Consider the following 17,655-nt stretch of genomic DNA (forward strand, 5'->3'; position numbering starts at 1 on the left):
GGAAGAGAAGGTGATGTGCTGCATTGAGCTTGAGTGCCTGCCAGGCCCTCTTATGATCAATAGGAGAATATTTATATTAATAAAGCAGTGAGTTAATTAAATAAAACGGTCCTCTGGGTAAACTTAAGATACTAGAGGATGGGCAGAGATCAATACATCCAAGCATTTGAACATTAAGCATGTGCCTTGAAATTTTATGGGGCTTTAAAAAAAAAACTTGCTTGGTAATGTAAAAAGTTTGAAGCCTCCACGAGTTACCTCTGCCAAGCCTTGTGTCTGGCTTCCCAAGCTCAGGCAGACAGGACTGCGGAGCTGCTAGAGATCCGTACTCACTCAAAAAGGCCCCACAACACATAACTCCCTTGTCCGAAGAGCACCCCTCCTGGGTGGGGACTGAGGTGCAGAGGCCTGTGAGCACAGCTCCTCTCTTGGAACACTTCATTGTCCCCAGAACAGCCTCAGTGGAAGCTGTAGCCACACTTCCTATTCCCAGTGCCAGATATTTTGGGGAGACCCTTTGCTGGGCAGTCTCAAGTATCCCTCTGGCCTTCTACTTCTGGGTTTCCTCTTGCTCCATTTACCCCTTGCTTTCTGTTTGGAGCAGGGTGCTAGGGCACATGTGTGTTTTCTTGCCTCTCTCCATCCTAACTTCTGGTCACTCTTCTACGATCTCTTCTGTGAATGTCTTTCTCTATGTTTCTGCCTCTGGCTTTTCCTCTTCTATTTTTATTGTTTCTACCTTACAGTACTGTTCTCTCTGCTTCCATATCTAACGTTTTGTGTCTCTCTCCCTGTCTGTCTCTGACTCTGATTTCCCTCTGTCTGTCTTTTTCCCTTTTTGTCTCCCCTTTGTCTGTCTTTAAAGGCGGACCACACACATGCTCACAGATTGAGGCATCGCACTAGCTCTGGGGACTGAGTTGCTGGTCTCTTCCTTTGCCCCTTCAGCAGCCACACTGCAAGCTTTAGAGACAGGAAGGAGATCCCAGTGTCCTGCCTCAAGCCAACAGGTCTGTAGAGGTGATGTTATTTCTGCTGTCCTCTTTTGTTGTCTCTGAGGACCATGTCTTCCCATTGGCTTAGTTTCAACGAACAGTACCTAACTCTCCAGGTATGCTGTAGTCACCTTGTGATGATAATCTTCCTTTAAACATAAAACCTGAAAGAGTTTTAAAAAGAGCAGTAAGGATCACCTTCTCCATGGAAGGAATTGGTGTCACAGGCAACAAATTTCAATTCTCACTGCTGCCTTGAAGGACCTTAGTCTTCCCCACTCCTAGCCCTTTGCAAGGCGGCCCACAGCCCCAGCAGCCTCCCAAAACAGAAGAACACTTTGGCCCCGAGTCATACAGGGATCACTGACTTACATTCTGTTCTCAGCGCAGATCTGCTCCTGGTCCTCCATCTAAGGGCTTCAGTCTCACGGCTAACCTCACAGCCCTCACTCCAGGTGCCTCCAGGCCCTTGTGAACTGTCCTACAATTTCTCCTAGCATAGCCGCTACTGCATAGCTGATCACTTTCCATCCAGCTTCCCCCATGCTGGGGAGCTGGCTTGGTCTAGCCTAGGCTCCCATCTTTCTATGAACCTCTCTAGTCTAGAGATCAGCCGAATCTGTAAAGAAGAGTCTCCCTGAAGGACGGACGGCTGGAAGTGTTGTTGTACCACAGGCTGAGAGGGGCCCAGCCATTGCCTCCTTTCCTCTTGAACTTGACCTGGAACTGCTTCCCAGTGGTGAAGCTCTTGTATGCCTTGCTTAATTTCTCATTGCTATAACAAAATGGCCAAGACAATCAACTTGTTAAGAGGAAAGGGTTTTATATACAGTTTTAGGGCTTCTAATCAATGACCTATTGGCCCTACTGCATCTGGGCCTGTGATGAGGCACTTCATGGTAGACAGAACCCATTGGACTCATGACCAGAAAACAAAATGAAGTTCAAAGGGACCTGAGGTCCCCTGCTTCCTTCAAAGGCACACTACAAGGATCTCTATACCTTTCAGTAGACCCCCAGCTCTCTAAGGTCTCCTACCTTCCTGCTACCTTGGGAATGAGATTGGGAGACCTCTACAATCCAATCTATACACTGTTACGTCTCAAGGGAAAGAGCGCACGAACTTCCCTGTCTCCTAGAGTGCTTGAAAGTTAATTTCAGCAGGCTCAAGTATTAATAACATGTCTTTAGTGTTTACACGAGCCAGGGACCAAGCAGTGAGCGCGGAGTTCCTCTGCCGTCTCACATGAATTCTCTCACATCAGGAAGTTCATGGTCTCCATTTTACAGATGTGGAAACTGAGATCCAGACGGTATAGTCAGGTTATCACTGTCCTAGCAGAGGCTGGTGTTCACGAGAGAATCTTCCAGATCCTGAGCTGAGTTATCACCACTGGAGCTCCCAGCCTCCTGAGACCTGGCTACCTACAGGATGCTGGAGACCAGGGTGAAAGATGTCATATCCCCAGGAGAAGACGTGGCTCGGGGTTAGACAGGAAGCATACTCAGAAAGATGAAGGAAGAATTTCTGAACAAGTCTCACCTTTATCCCTTTCCTTCCTTTTGCACCAGGGGGATCCTTCCCTCTTTATTAGTGGCTAAAGAGCTTATTGTATTTGGTACCAGACTAGCATACTCATTACTAATTAATTTTATTTTATTTTTTCATTTCCCTGGATCCACCTAGTTCTTCTTCTAGAGCCTTTCCTCATGTTCTTCCTCTAGAGCCTTTCAGGCTAACATCCAGAAGCAGGCCTGGAACTAAACATTAGTGTTAACTTCAAACTAGGTGTAAGTCTATTGACTTGGTATCTGTCTTCACGTAAGTAAGGGAACAGCGTCACTCCTTTAGGCCCTACCCAGACATCCACAGTGCGAATCATTAGCAATAACTGAAATCACTTTGACTAGAACAATAAGTAGTGCCAGGGACCGTGGCATGAAATGTCTATACTATTAGCATGGTGTGATGACTTAAGCTCCTACATCCGTCATCGTCATCCCGTGCTGGGCCTCCAGAAGCCAGCCTTGGTCATTCAGGGTGTTGGGCTCTTGCTGCATTGCTTTCCTCCTCAGGTAGAAGATCATGTTGACCCTCTCTGAAGCTGTACCGGTTTTATCGGCAGATAGCCCAAGGATAGCATCTCACCTTCACCATGGAGGTTCCACTCATTTAATGGGGTTCTGAGAAGCTACAAGAAAGAGCAGGTACATACAAGCCACGTTTCCCTGAGCTGCAGCCGCACATTCCAAGTTCCAGGTCCTGAGCAGCTATAGTCAAGGCTCAGGCTCTCCCTGCCATCTCCAGCACATTCATATCCTTCAAGGAAAAAAAGGGGGGAGGACTACAGGGGGTGACCTCGACACTTCTCCCTTAGAGGAGGGAGGAGCTAAGGAGGCACTACATGAGCAGTCTCAGGATGAGGAGTCGGAAGCAGCACTCAAGGCTTTCCCCTGCCATCAGCTTGGGCTGTTCACACTGCCCAGCAGTGCCGTCCATATTAGGGATGGGCTTTGGCTTCCCCGTCCCCTCTAGCTTCCTATCTTCTTCACACTTCTTCCCTCCTGTAATAATCTTCAGTATCTTTTAAGCAGCTTGGAATGAAGGAATCAAGTCACAGTGTCTACTGTCCCAGAGACCATCAGAACCCTGTCACTGCCCACCTCCCACTTTTAGCATCTTCTAGAGTCTGCCAAAAGCACCCTGGAGCTTGGGGTGTCACTGTCACCCCAAGCCCTGCAAGTACCAGGCTTCAGAGAGGGAGCAAGGAGCCTTCTTGGGGAAGAAGCATTGTTAGGGATAGAACTCTTTTCATCATTGAAGGCATTTTCTACTCTGTGGTATTCTTTCAGGCCAGGCCTCAGCTCTCTGCAGTGAAGCCAGGTGGTCCATGTGCTCAGCCTGTTTCCCTGGTATGCCTGCTTATCCCCACCCTTCAGCTCAGCTCACTGAACCTCTCAGTGAGGCCTTGCCTGCAACCTCTTCTTTGCAAGCCGGCTCTAATGACATTGCTCACCAAACACAATACTCCCAACAGGGAGGGAGTGGCAAAAGACCAATGAGTTAGGGTAGCGAGGACTCTTGATAGTCAGAAGGAACAAACTGGGTTTGCAAGATAAAATAATCTGAAGCTTGAGATATATTCTGGGTCATCCATGAACCAGGCAGCAGCGTGAAATCATTTTAACTTGAGTTTGTTTCTTTTTTATTTTAATATCCATCCAACAAATATATTTTAAGGATATGTACAGAACATAACAGCAAAAGCTGCAGGAGGCTGAGTTCTGAGGGGCCGGCAGGAAGAGCATGGCTCTTCCCAAACTCCCTTCCAGTAAGTGTATAAGCTGAATGACAGCGATCCCCTCCAGAGCTACACTTCGTTGGCTTGTACCCAGGTGGCTAATTTGCTTCTGGCTTTTTGGGGAAGTCAAATTTAGCAGGAGCTGGGGACCAGGGCTGAGTTAAAAGGACCACACTGGAGATGAGCTTCCATTTGGTTGAAGCTCTCTTTTGTAGGAAAGGTTAAAAGGACATGAGAGAAAGATTGAATCATTTATATCCTCACCCCCTCCTCCCTGACAGGACAGACATGAACTCAAGTTCTAACTGAAAATATAAATTTACTGAAAATAAACTGATTAGAAACAGGGTTTTTTTTTCCCCCTCCCTTTCAGTGTTTACTAATGATGCCTAAATAGATCTCACCACTGGGACGATCGGCCTCTGAACCTAGGCTATCAGTCCTCAACTCAGAGGCAAAAGAGGGGGCCCAGTTAGCAATTAATCACCAAGCAGGCCAAGTGCACACACTCTAGAATAATTCCATAAGCTCCTCTTTCCCCACGGTCTCTTCCCCCTTGCTCACAAGGTTTCATTTTCTAATTGTAAAAGCTTTTTGGCAAGGGGATGTCTTTGTGAAGAGAAGAGGACTCAATTTGGCCCATCTCGCCAAAGAAGACATGGGGACAAGGACACTTCTCCAATTAATCAGCAAATGCCTGGCTCTCGAATTCAGGCCAAAGGATTGATTTACATAAAGCTTCTTCTTGAGATGAATTTGCCTCCCCGACTCATCCTGTGTCTTCCCCCCATGTCCAGCCAGCATTAGCTATGCTAGTGGATTTCAGATTGACAGTGTCAGCTACGACAATCAAATTAGGGATGAAAGCCTCGGATGACTGCCAAGAAAGAGGCGGAGAAGAAGGGGGTGGGGAACTCAGGGGAGGGAAGATTGCATGGAAGTGAGCCCCATTTCCCCAATCCCAAGGGACAGACACATCACCTCAAACAAAGAAAATATAGAATGTACGTCACCATTCTTTTGGACCAGGTGAACCCTCCCCTGCACAAGGCCGATAAACTAAAGATCCCATCAAGCCTGAAACTTGGCGTGGCACTATCTCAGGTACAGAATTAGGGACTTTACAATCAGATTTTCAGCATCCCATCCTGGCACATCCGGGTCTCAGTCGTGACTCTGATAGGCGCACGGTGATGTGCGTATATGGTGACTCTGGCAGGTGCACAGTGATGTGCACACACAGGGACCCTAATGAGACCCTAGTGACAGGTATAGGGACTCTGATGGGTACATAGTGATACACAGGGACTCTGGCAGGTACAAGATGATATACATGTGTAGGGATTCTGACAGGTTGTAACTGTTGTACATACACGAGACTCTCATTGGTACCTAGTGACGTACATATACAGGAACTCTGATGGGTGACAGGGATGGTTACACACAGGAACTCTGACAGCTACATATTGAGGTACATGAACAGAGGCTGTAAGGCGGTGGTTCTCAACCTTCTGTATGCTTAGACCTTTTAATATAGTTTTTCATGTTATGGTGACCCGCCCCCCAACCATAGACTTATTTTTGTTGCAACTTCATAACTGTAATTTTACTACTGTTATGATTTGTAACATAAATATCTAATATGCAGAATATCTGATATGCTACTCCTGTGAAAGACTCATTCAACCCACAGGCTGAGAACCACCGCTCTAGAGTAACAGTGTTGCACAAATGCAGCCTCGGACAGTTTCATGGGCATGTCGTGTGTATGGGCTCTGGAGGGTCTACCTTACTGTTAGAATCTTGCTTGTGCTTCCTGGGCCACTTAGTGGTATAAGGAAGGCTGGACTAGAGAAGAAGGCATAATTGGGCTGCTAATGAGAGCCCCCCAATCCCATCTAATGCAACTGCCTTGCCGCTAAACTGTGATAATCCTATGGATTAGTGAGCTATGGAGAAGCTCAGACTCCGCATCCTTTGCGGGAGATGATCAGTCAATTATAACGCTGGTTCACAAACAAAAAGCGCGTTAGTTGAAGTTGCAGAGAATAATTAAATGAAGAAAGTTTTTGTTTGGACTGGGAGCATTAGCTAACCCTGCCAACCCTGGAAGAGCAGTAGATGGAAAAATCCTGTGATTGGAAGGAGGTCCTCAGAGGGATGACTTAGTGATTGAAATGTTTCAAGCTGTGTCTGAGCTTCCTGTCATCTGTGGGTTTCAACCCTGCCTGGCTAGTCTCCTCAACTGCTGCCACGCCCACATTCCCAAGCCCTACACCGGGCTCCCTAAAGATTTGTCCCTCTGAATGGAAACCATGAAGCTGTAGTTCCTGGCCCTTATTGTAGCACAGCATGATCATGGCAGCAGGAAGTAGCTGTATGTGGCCACTGACCATTTAAAAGGGGACCTCTAGTCCAGTTTGGTGTGTATATGACATATACATCCAGTTTTAAAGACTTGGTATGAAAAAAAAATCTCAGTTTTTTTTTTAACTGATGATATGACGATATTTTGAACATAATGTTTTCACAGTGGAAATTAATAACCCTTTAGTTCATAGCTTTTACACATTTATTGTGTGTGTGTGTGTGTGTGTGTGTGTGTGTGTGTGTGTGTGTGTGTGTGTATCACTCACTTATAAATGGGGACCCACAAGGCCATGGTACACACATGGACGTCAGAAGGCCTCTGGGAGTCTGCTTCATCTTTCCACCATGTAGGTCCTGGGATCAAACTCAAGTTGTCAGGTTTGGTGGCAAACACCTTTACCTGCTGGGCCGTCTTACTGACCCTCACCCTTTTCTTTTTCCCCATATTTCATATGACTAATGAAAGATTTCTAGACTGCATCCGCAGCTCATGTTACATATCTGTGGGTCAGTACCGTTCTATAACTGGATAGTTTCCCAAAAGGTTGATCTGTCCCCGCACTGATCACAAACTTTAGTTTACCAGTCAAGTAAAGCCCAGGTTTGCCTAGATAAGAAGTTGCATAGTGTTAGCTTGTAGAAATGAATGTATGTAGTCGTGTGTTGGTCCATTTTGGTGTCACTGCCATCCACCGCCCTCAGTGAATTTTCCATTTTCTTTCCCAGCATACACTTAAGCTTTTGAGTTTGTGCTCCTTAGGATATCTGCCTGGAAAGGGACATAGGACAACTGTTCAGAGCAAACCAGGGACCTCTCCATGCATAGCCTTCTGCATCCACTGCAGCTTAACCAGATCATTACTTGTGTTATGCACAGTAGCTCCAATGTGCTTAGTCCACAGGCCAGGATCCTGGCCTCCGCCTCCAGCACTGTAGCCAACTCTGGCTACCCAGCCCAGGTATCCACTCCTCCCCACCCCACCCTACCCCCATGATTTCTCCCCTAGAGAACCTTGTTGAACACTGTAGGAATTTGTCTAAGAGGCTCCTCTGGGAATGTCCTGATCTAGCAGCAAGCATCCCTCCTGAGGTCTGGGAACATCCAGAGCCAAAGTTCTTAGGGTCTTCCTGCCATTCCTCAGGGATCACAGAGAAGGGAGAAACATCTGCTGTCTCCATTCCTCCTCGGCCAGCCTCCCCAATCAGCTCCTGAAAAGTCTTCAAAGTACAGCTTATGTCTCTCTCTCTCTCTCTCTCTCTCTCTCTCTCTCTCTCTCTCTCTCCACTTCAGACTATTCTGGCACTCTGTTCACACCACAGGCATTTTGCACGTCGCCAGCAGCTTTCTAGAACATCTTTGCATCTAAGCCCCTTCTGCATCTAGGGCCCAAGATATTCCCCATAGACAGATTTAGATTTTAAGACAGTAGAGTATGCCTTGTTAGCTTCATACTAACCAAGTGAAAAGACTAGGGTTGAGAAAGCACTTGCTTTCCATTTTCTGTGACGCCTATCCTAATTTATAAGTACAGGTTAGATGGGAGGGTTGAACAGATCCTTAAAGAGATACAGCCCGTTTAGCAGCAAAATTGAGACATGAACTTAGTACCTGACCCGGCAGTAGCATTGTGTGTGCGATTCTTACTTGTTCAAAAGTTCAACTGCAGGACTCAGCAGCTGCCTGGTGCAGTCTATCTGGGGTGGGTCCCAGGAACTCACGTTAACTTTTTTATAAGAAATTCTTACATATTTCAAGGTAAAGTATAAGCAACGGGTGACTCTGTTTTCTGATCACTCCATGCCAGTAACCGCTGGCAAGCTTTGTCTTGTCAGTATCTCTGTCCAGTTACCCCCTTCTGGAGTACATTGCAGCAAAACACAGCCTGAATCCTGTATAACCTCAGTGTGTCTCCCTCAAAGACCAAGGTGAGGTGAAGTGAACCATTGGAGATATCATTCTCAGTCCTGACTTTAAAACACTTAACAAGATGTTTCTTGTCGCATCACCTACAAATTCTGACCGTCTGCCTGACAATGGCTGGCCTGGGCCCTGCTCCCTCTTAGCCGTAGAGTCATCCTACCAGGACTTCTCACACCATCAGTCTGAAAGACAAAGCTGTTGTTCCTTAATGAGGCCAGACTGCATGCCTGAACGTTGTGGGGATTCAGACTAGCATCTTTCTCTCAAGCTCTAAAAACTCAAATTAATTTTGGATCTTGAGCAAAAATAAAATCCATAAAGCAGTGTGTGCTTAGAGATGGGCTTTCTCCTTGTTGAAAATCAAAAAGCGTTAAAAAACAAAAACAAAAACAAAAAACATTGCCCTTGCTTCTGGAGGTGTACCGGGCATATTTTATACTTGTCAACGTCAAGGTGCCTGTTTCTTTGTGTCTATGTTAGTCAAGAGTGTAAGTTCCAGAAGGACCAGTCCTGTTTGCTTCTATGTGTTCTAACACTTAATAGGGTGTAACACACAGTAGGTGCGCAATTCAGCTTTTCTGAGGGAAACATAACGTAAACTGGTGTTCAATCTACTGATCTTAAATACCCAAATGATGAGGGAACTTTCCGACAAGTGTGTAAGGAAAGGCAGAATACAAACAGCCTTGTTGGTACCTTGCCATCACTTTTTAATGTCAAGGTAGTAGGTTATTATGGGCCTGTCCAGTGAAAGCCAGAAACACAGATGGAAGGCTGGGAAGCGATTGTGGGTCATCCCCCTCCCCCAACACACACACACACACTCACACACACACACACACACACACACTGATTCTCTGTGTCTCTGAAATAGGCTGCAGTTCTTCAGGAAATGAGTCCGTTACACTATTGCCATCCCCCTGCGACAAAGGTGACCACTGACTAGACATACCCAGCCAGAGGGAGCAAGGCTTCTTACTGAGGCATATGCTCGGTGCTCATTTGATTTTGACAGTGACCCAACTGCAAATATATAATCTTGCTTATTAAGATAAATTGCCTGCAGAAGAGATTTACCTATTAAGATAAATCTTCCCTGAAGTCCACACAGTAAAATCCCCAGGGAATAATTTTGCCTCCAAGTCTGTCCCTCCTGTCACATAGCATCAAGTAAGGAAAAACAATGTCTTCCCTCTGAGTCTCACAGCAGAGTGATGGGTCCCCAGAACACCGAACATTCGAAGTTGGGGGGTCAGGGGGGATGCTGAAGGGTTAGTTTTATAGATAAGTAGTGTTGAGAATACAAGAATTGTAAGATTTGTGGCTGGTTTGTCAGAAATCTTTAAATCCCTAAACGAGTTTTGATTGATATGTTCATCGCACCAATGGGAAAATTCCCGCCTACTAGGAAGAGAATGTGAAAGTAATTTTAACAGATATTCAGGCCAGAGAGAGTCAGAGCGGTAATCCAACACCCTGATCCCAAATTCAATAATAGGTCCAAATATAAATGCTTTTTATATCATGCTCAGCTTTAGTTTGGCTAATCAAGAGCTGATAGATTTTTTTTTTAATACTGCTGTCTGTCTGAAAACACATCATTGAATAGTCTCATGTGCAAAGGGATTGAGGCATTGGACAAAGGCATTTAAACCTCATTGACTGCTTCCTGTGTGGGCTCTTAATTCCTGTTTGGGGAGTGATGTTTCAATCTGCTACCAACTTCCTGATTGAGAATTGTCTTTGAAGCTGTCTTATCAGTGGGTCCAGCCGGCTAGGGTCTAGGTTGTCTCCTCTGGTACTGGCTTCTATTCCCAGCAGCTTTTGACTTAACTGAGAAGTCCCATAGCTAGGAACTCTTCAGCAATTTGTCCTCGGTTGCTGGTATCATTCACCCTTACATAAAGGAGGGCAGGCAGTGCCTGGGAGTTTGAATTCTCTTGGGTGGTCCCTAACCAAGCATTGTCTGGAGCAGGGCTACAGAGGCCAGCCCACTTGCTTAAAGCACTCGCTTGCTTTCTCGCTCTCGGGTCCTTTCTCTCCCAGATCCAAGACCTGAGACCTTAGTAAGTTTTCCTTCATTTCATTCTTCACGCCAACCCCACCTTACTGCTTGCTTTCTCAGAGTCCTAGAGGACAATGTTAATATGCTGTGTAACCTCGAAGTCCTGATTTCTCAACCAATTCAACATTTTCCTTTCTCTGTCTCTTTCTTTCCTTCCTTTTTCTTATACTGAAGAATAGATTTTTCATATAATATATTCTGATTATGGTTTCTCCTCCCTCTCCTCCTCCCAGTTCCTCACCACAAAGGTAATTGTGGGCCATCCCCCTCCCCCAACACACACACACACACACACATACACATATACAGGGTCCTGCTCCACAACCTTTCTGTCTCTCCTTAACAAAACATACAGAAGTCTAAGGAATACTAATAAAATAAATAAGATAAAACAAAATAAACAACTCAGAACAGGAAAAAAAAAACCCAAGCAAACAGAAAAGTCAAAGAAAAAGCACAGGAGACACAGACAGAGACACACACGTTTGCACACACAGGAATCCCATAAAAACACAAAACCAGAAGCCATTTTTTTTAAGTGCCCTGATTTATCCTTATGAGACAAATCCAAACATGCTGTTGAGTTCGGCCATCTCCTGCATGCAGCCCACCCTAAAAAGTCTGTTTCCTCCGTGAGACTCCTTGGAAGAAAACTTTTTTATTGGCAAGTGGTTATCAACTGGAGATAGCTTCTGGGTTGGGGTGGGGCATGTGTCCACTTTCCTTTCAGCCCTAAGACTCCATGGTACAGACCCATGGAGGGCCAGTGCATGATGCTACCTTCAGAGTTTATGTGTACTGGCTGAGCTCTGTTTAGACAGCCTTGCTTCCGTGTGTCCTCCATCCCCTCTGACTCAAACACTCTTTTCACCTCTTCTTCTGCAGAGTCCCCCCTGAGCCCTGATGGGAGGGATTTAATGGCCAGATCCCATTTAGGGCTGAGTGATTCCAGCCTCTCTTACTTTCTGTGTGTTCTCTGTTTGTCTGTCTGTATTTGTTCCCGTTTGCTGCAGGAGGAAATGTCTCTGATGTGTAGAGCGAAGCACTAATCGGCTTCCCTGGCCGGTCTCAACCTTTTCCTTGAACCAGTCTCTTTTGTTTCAACCATTAAGAAATGATCCAGACTCAAATATGGAGAGTCCTGTGTAGATGCTAGACAAGAGCAGTGTTAGTTTCCCCCTCAGGTTTTATGGAGGGACTACTAATAACACTAGTGTGTTTTATGCCATGCTCAGTTTTAAGTACGGGTACTGTGTGTAAGAACTGGGGACATTTTGTTTTTTTAGCTACATAGGTCCAAACCTAAACGAGAGAGAAACTCAAGAAGTGAAAGCACAGTTTGTAGAATGTTCTCTGTGCTCCAGGGGTACAAAGTGCTTTCTGTGTCTCCACGATTGTTCCCACTACTGGGGAAGCCAGTGAACCAACCAATAATCCTGTCTGAAAAGGCAGCTTGAATGATCATGCAACAAAGACATTGTGCCACAAACTTCAGGAACAAGCATTCACAATGTTTCTGGAAGTTTCCACCCATGTTTTAAGTTTATAATCATTTGGGTTTGAAACCTCAGAGCACGTACCCCTACCTCCCCCACCCCCCTCCCTATCCCCATCCCCACACATAAACTGCCATTTAACAAGTTAGAATGGATGTACCCAAAACACATGTACCCACAGGAGCGTTTGCACTCTGCTGGGGTAGGGGTGGGAGCAAGGACGGTCATTCACTGTTGCCCTGAGAACAAAGAATGCCTGACATTGCAGGGAGGGACCAGGAAGCATTTCAGAAGCTCCTCTGGAACTAGACAACCTTTCAATCCATTTATCAAAGTGTCCGAGGTCCCTGTTTCAAGGTAGATGAAACAATAATAAATTTGCCAAGAAAGTTAATCTGTGTCCAAAGCATTTTAGTAAATTAAAAAGGCGGGGGCGGGGGAGGGTGGCTGGATGTGGGCTATGTCCCTTCTTGCCAACTCCTATTTGACTTAGTGTCTCCTTAATAAGTCCTCTTTGGTCCTGTGTTTTGGGATGGAATAATCAGATGGTTAATCATTTTCCGGAAGCTGGAAAATGCACTTTAGCTAATGCACTTCTCCTTAGCTTTCAGAGACCTAATTATTTAAAAAGGCATTCTGATCCATAGCCCACTTCCCAACCAAGAATGCCTTCCCGACCCGCCATCTTTCTTCCTGGCACCCCCTCCAAAAACAAAACAAAAAAAAAAACATAGCACAACCTTTCTTTAACTTGTGGCTCCCTTCTGTTTACGTTTTTGGTTTTTGGTTTTTTAAAATGCCTTTCTGGTCATTTCTGAGTATATCTTTCTCTTGTGAAGGATTAGATCCTAAAATCCAAACAAGCAATTGACCAGAACTAGGCTCTTGGGCATCATGGATAGAATTTGTTATTTTTATTTAATTGTCAGCCAAAATGGTTGCTCTTGTCTGTCGAAAGGACCTAACAATAGCTCCATGCTCAGACATCACGCCGAGATAAACACACTATTAGGAAGCCTCACAAAGGCCCTGAGATAATTGTAAAGGGATGGTTGGGGGGGGGGAGGACGAAGCAACCAGCCCTGACCCCTCCTCCACGCCCCATCAGTAACACCGTTAAATCTGTCAGTTTGTCAGCCCACTGGAGGTATTTATGAAATCAATATACAATCCCGTAGATGCATGGCTGCAGTATTGTTAGCTGGAGAAGAGAGGCTCAATGGAAAATAAAATTAATAAAATTTACAAGCAGATTGTCAAGGGGGGGGTGGATGGATAAATTCCCTACCATCTAGTGTTTTACTGAATTGGGATGGGTTGGGGGAGGGGCTGCAGTGACAACTAGCTGGGATAGAAAGCTGAGCCTTGTACTTGTTTCTTTAAAGTAGAAACAAGGCTGGGTACACTTCCAGGAAGGATGTAGTAGCCTGAAAAACCAAAGAAGCTGTTTCACCCACACATGGTTTTGCCTATAGGCTGCCTGTGAAACCCACCTCCCTTCACCAGACTGTCTCTTTCTGTCTAAGGTCCATGAGCCTATCTTCATTTCCCCACACTGTAAGGCACAACTTCAGTGTCACTACTATGTTTGCTACTGTGCATTCTCATTAAGTTTCGGTATGAATCCTGTTCAAAATGGGCTACTGCCCTTTCAGAAATAGATGCCACCTCCTTCCAGCTTCCAGCAGTGGTTAAAGCTGTCAGTTCTAAACCTTCTTCCTATTTGATTTCCCCTGATTTTTTTTCCCTGCATTGACCATTTATCAGACGTGGCCAAGTCCCATCTCCTTAGCAGCCAGAGATAACAGCAAAGGCTAAGAAGGTACTGGACAGACGCTTGTGGTCTGGAGGCCAGCTTCAACAGAAAGACTGGGCCCATTGTGGCTGCAGGAGCCTCCAGTGCCGCCCAGATGCCTGGTGGAAATTGCATTAGTCGGATGACAGGACCTGGGCCCCCTCTGTGGAGACTGATGGAGAATAGCAGAGTAGCCTGGGTGACACTGCTTGACCTCTGCTGTCATCGTGGGCTTTTGTTCAGTGCCCCGACTCCAGGCTGGAGCCCTGCTCATTGAATCAGGCCTGGCTGGGGGAGCCTGCAGCAGAGCTCATTATGCATCAGAATTTACTTACGTCCGCTTGTAGACAGGGGAAGCTGGGTTTGAGATGGGGGAGCACTCGGCTAGGAAGCCCCAGAAGTGTCTAGGACTCATGGGTACTCCCTATCCCAATAGTAAGTCTTGAGCCTCAGCGTAGCCCGAGGCTAGCCCAACTGTCCTGAGGTTCAACCAACTGTTTAGAGCATGAGTTCACTTATCTGTAGCTTTAGAGGAGGTCCCCTCATCTGTCTGTAGGAGAACTCAAGGATGGGTTTAATCAGTGACCAGCAAGTTCTCTACTGTAGGGCCTTGAGCCAAAGGAATGCCTGGGAAGTACCCCAAGGATGTGGACAGGGAAATGTGTCCTGCTGTTTCTGTTTAAATAGAATTCTTCTTACATGTTGTGTGTGCACACACAGGTGTATGCGTGTGCACGCACATCCTGTGGCACATATGTGAAGGTCAGAGGACAACTTGTAGGAATCTGTTTACTTCTTCCACCATGTGGGTTCCAGAGATGAAATTAAATTCAGGTTGTCCGGTCTGGTCAGCAAGCTCTTTACCTGCTGGCCTGCCCAGCCCATCCATTCCTGCTGCTTCCTTACCCAGCAGAAGTTTAACCACTAAACAATACTAACACCCACTAACAATTCACAGCCATACAAGGAACCATACAGCTAGATACGGTGCGGCCATTTAAAATGTTGGCATTGCTGTGTTTGGTAAAGACACGGATGGATGTTCTCAATACAGCTTGTGAAAAAATGGTTTAGAGTGGGCATTATGTTAAGAGGTTATGTCATTGAAATTCATATACACTGGGTAGAATTGTTAGCAGTGGTTATGTCTATGGTTGGACGTTCTCCCTTCATTATTTGAGGGGGTAAAATACCAGGTGTGTATATTTGTATATATATATATCCTTGTGATATCTGGCGAAAACAGAGAAGGCTGGCTATCAGGCAACCTCATCTTCACACATGTATCCACTTCCCGCCATCCTTTTTGAAGATGTTCCTGCAGCATGTGGCTGTACAGAAATATCCCTGTTGCTTGCTTGCAGCATTTGGCAGAGCTGCCTCATGTGCCTGGGGCCCTGGTGGGTCTTTATGGATTAATTCCTTACTGAGATCCAAGCAGGCTTGAGGTATGAATGAAAACAAATGCACGTGTTTGGTCTAGCAACAATAAAAAGGAAACCAGAGAACAAACCAAACCAAAAAGGTCTGCACGGTTCCTAGAGGAGGCAATCCGGACTGTAGAGGGTATTTAAATCCTTGGAGAAGATTTGGGTCAGGGCCAGCCACACAGGGTACCCCTAATACCCACTTCGAAGGAGCCAGTGTGTTGACATCCCTCCAAGCAGAATGAAGGGTGGGACCCCCCAGGTTTGAACGGGGTGGGGTGTGTGGAAATGCATAAGAGGTCCTCTGTCCCTATCAGAAAACCCAGTGACCAGGCTCAGTTCCAGCCCCAAATGCCGAGAGCAGAGAACTTGAGCGTCAAAGGCCTGCCCAAGAAATGGGAGGTTAGTTTAGGAGGGATGTCTTAAGAGGAGGGGAGTAAGAATCTGGCCTGGGAGGTGCCAAAACTGAATGGGGTGCAGTGTGTGTAACAAATAATGTGTGAAGTCCTGGCTCCTAGCCTGGAGGTGTGAGACCACCCACAGTGCCTGCCCCGAAGCAAGCTGCTCCCACCCCCACCCCCACCCCCACCCCAGCACCTGATAACCATTTCTGCAGAACAATGTGCAGGCTTGTAACAGCCAGGGGCCTGAGACTGAACAGCCCCCCAAGCCCTTCTGGTGGGCTTCACAGGCCCCTCCAAGGGTTTTGTTATCATAATGAGATGCAGAGAATGTGCTCTGGGTCTCTAACTGCTTTGCCTCTCTCTTCTTGTTTAGAGATCTGAGCGAAAACCAGATCCAGGGCATCCCGAGGAAGGCGTTCAGAGGCGTCACAGGCGTGAAGAACCTGTAAGTGCTGGGTCTGTCGCTTTGGCACAGACTGAACTCACTTGGGCTGTCTGGTCAGGATGGGAGTGAGAGACAGGAGGGCACTCCTGGTGGCTTGGAAGATGGAGAGCTTCACAAAGCCCTGTTCTTCCTAGCTCAGGGCCTGGCCGCACCCAGACTGCATGGCTGTGGTGCCAGCTAGCTTCTCCGAGGGTCTTGTGTAGTGTGGGAGCGGTCATCTGGTACAGGTATTCTATGCAACTGAGAAAATGAAAGGGAGGAAGAGAGGGAGGGAGAGAGGGAGGGAAAAGAGAAAAGTCTCATTCATATTGTTTCATGAAGTCAAGCCCTAAAGACGGTGCTTGTGGTGTGACAGTGATGACAGTGACGGTGATGGTGATGACCTCATTGTTATAAACGGGCTGGTCACCTTATGAAACAGCATTAGAAGTCGTGGACACTTGCCCAAGTTCATTCCTACTGCACTTGGCTTTCATTTGTTTGCTCTTCACATTTTATTTTAAAACCATTATGGGTTGGCAGGGAATGTCAAGAAATAGGTAAGTCCCTGTACCAGTTCCCAAGTAGTAACATTCTAAGTAGCCCTAGTCCCATAGACCTGGGGCTATTCAATAGACTTCAGTTTCCTTTGCGCACACTGGTTGCTAGAGCAAGTGGGAACGCTCTGCGGTTATAGCACGGGCACATCCACATACTGTCAGCATAGTTCAGAGGCAGACATGACCTAACACTCCATATTTGAACTGGCCTAATCACTGTAATTCTTTTCCTGAGAGAACTCCACCGTTCCAGGGCCTCGCCTTGAGAAGGTGTGTGTTTTCTGAATCTCTACCCACATAGCCATACCACAGTGTCAGAGCATGTTTTGGAGAAGGGCACAGAAATACCATCTGGTTTGGCTGAGCAAGCGGGTCTGCCCACCAGCCTCCCTCATTAGCTCAAATTCAACTGAAGCAGGCTTATATGAGACTAAAAGGGAAAGAAACAAAAGAAAACAAAACAAACAAAAGAAAACAAAACAAAAATATACAACTGTCACTTCCCCCCTAACAAATGAGGGGGAGGGGGTAGTTTACTGGTGATGACTTCCAGATGCAGGCCATCTGCCTCTCCCACCTCCTACCCAGGGGGCTGGAGGCTAGTGCCTTGTGAAACCTTTGGTATTTAACAGGCAAAGCTCACGGAGGGCATAGGCATCTTTGAAAGGTGAGGGACTGAGATGTAGAGATGACTTTGCAAGGCCTCTGGGACAAGGGTGGGCTGCCCGCTCCTTCTCTGGGAACAGGAACAGGTGGGGTGGCACAGGTGTAGCTGGTGTGAGCGAATGCCTCTGTAGACACATGTAGGCTTTAAATAAGGCAGAGCTTTGGGGCTAGAAGCACCAGAAGGTAGCAGGGCACATGAGCAAAACCCTGCTTCTCATCCAGGTATGGCA

The 17,655-nt window shown here is 46.4% G+C and overlaps 1 protein-coding gene across 3 annotated transcripts in view; it reads left to right on the plus strand.

Annotated features, from left to right (window-relative positions):
- Positions 1-17,655, plus strand: part of Slit3 (slit guidance ligand 3) — a 587,044-nt gene that overhangs the window by 369,760 nt on the left and 199,629 nt on the right. For all 3 annotated transcript variants that reach the window (XM_021178434.2, XM_029484039.1, XM_029484040.1), the window contains one exon: positions 16,149-16,220. In XM_021178434.2, the coding sequence (XP_021034093.1) occupies positions 16,149-16,220 (72 nt within the window). The remainder of the gene's footprint in view (positions 1-16,148; positions 16,221-17,655) is intronic.

The sequence above is a fragment of the Mus caroli genome, chromosome 11 (assembly GCF_900094665.2).
Source record: "Mus caroli chromosome 11, CAROLI_EIJ_v1.1, whole genome shotgun sequence".
Taxonomy (NCBI): Eukaryota; Metazoa; Chordata; class Mammalia; order Rodentia; family Muridae; genus Mus; species Mus caroli.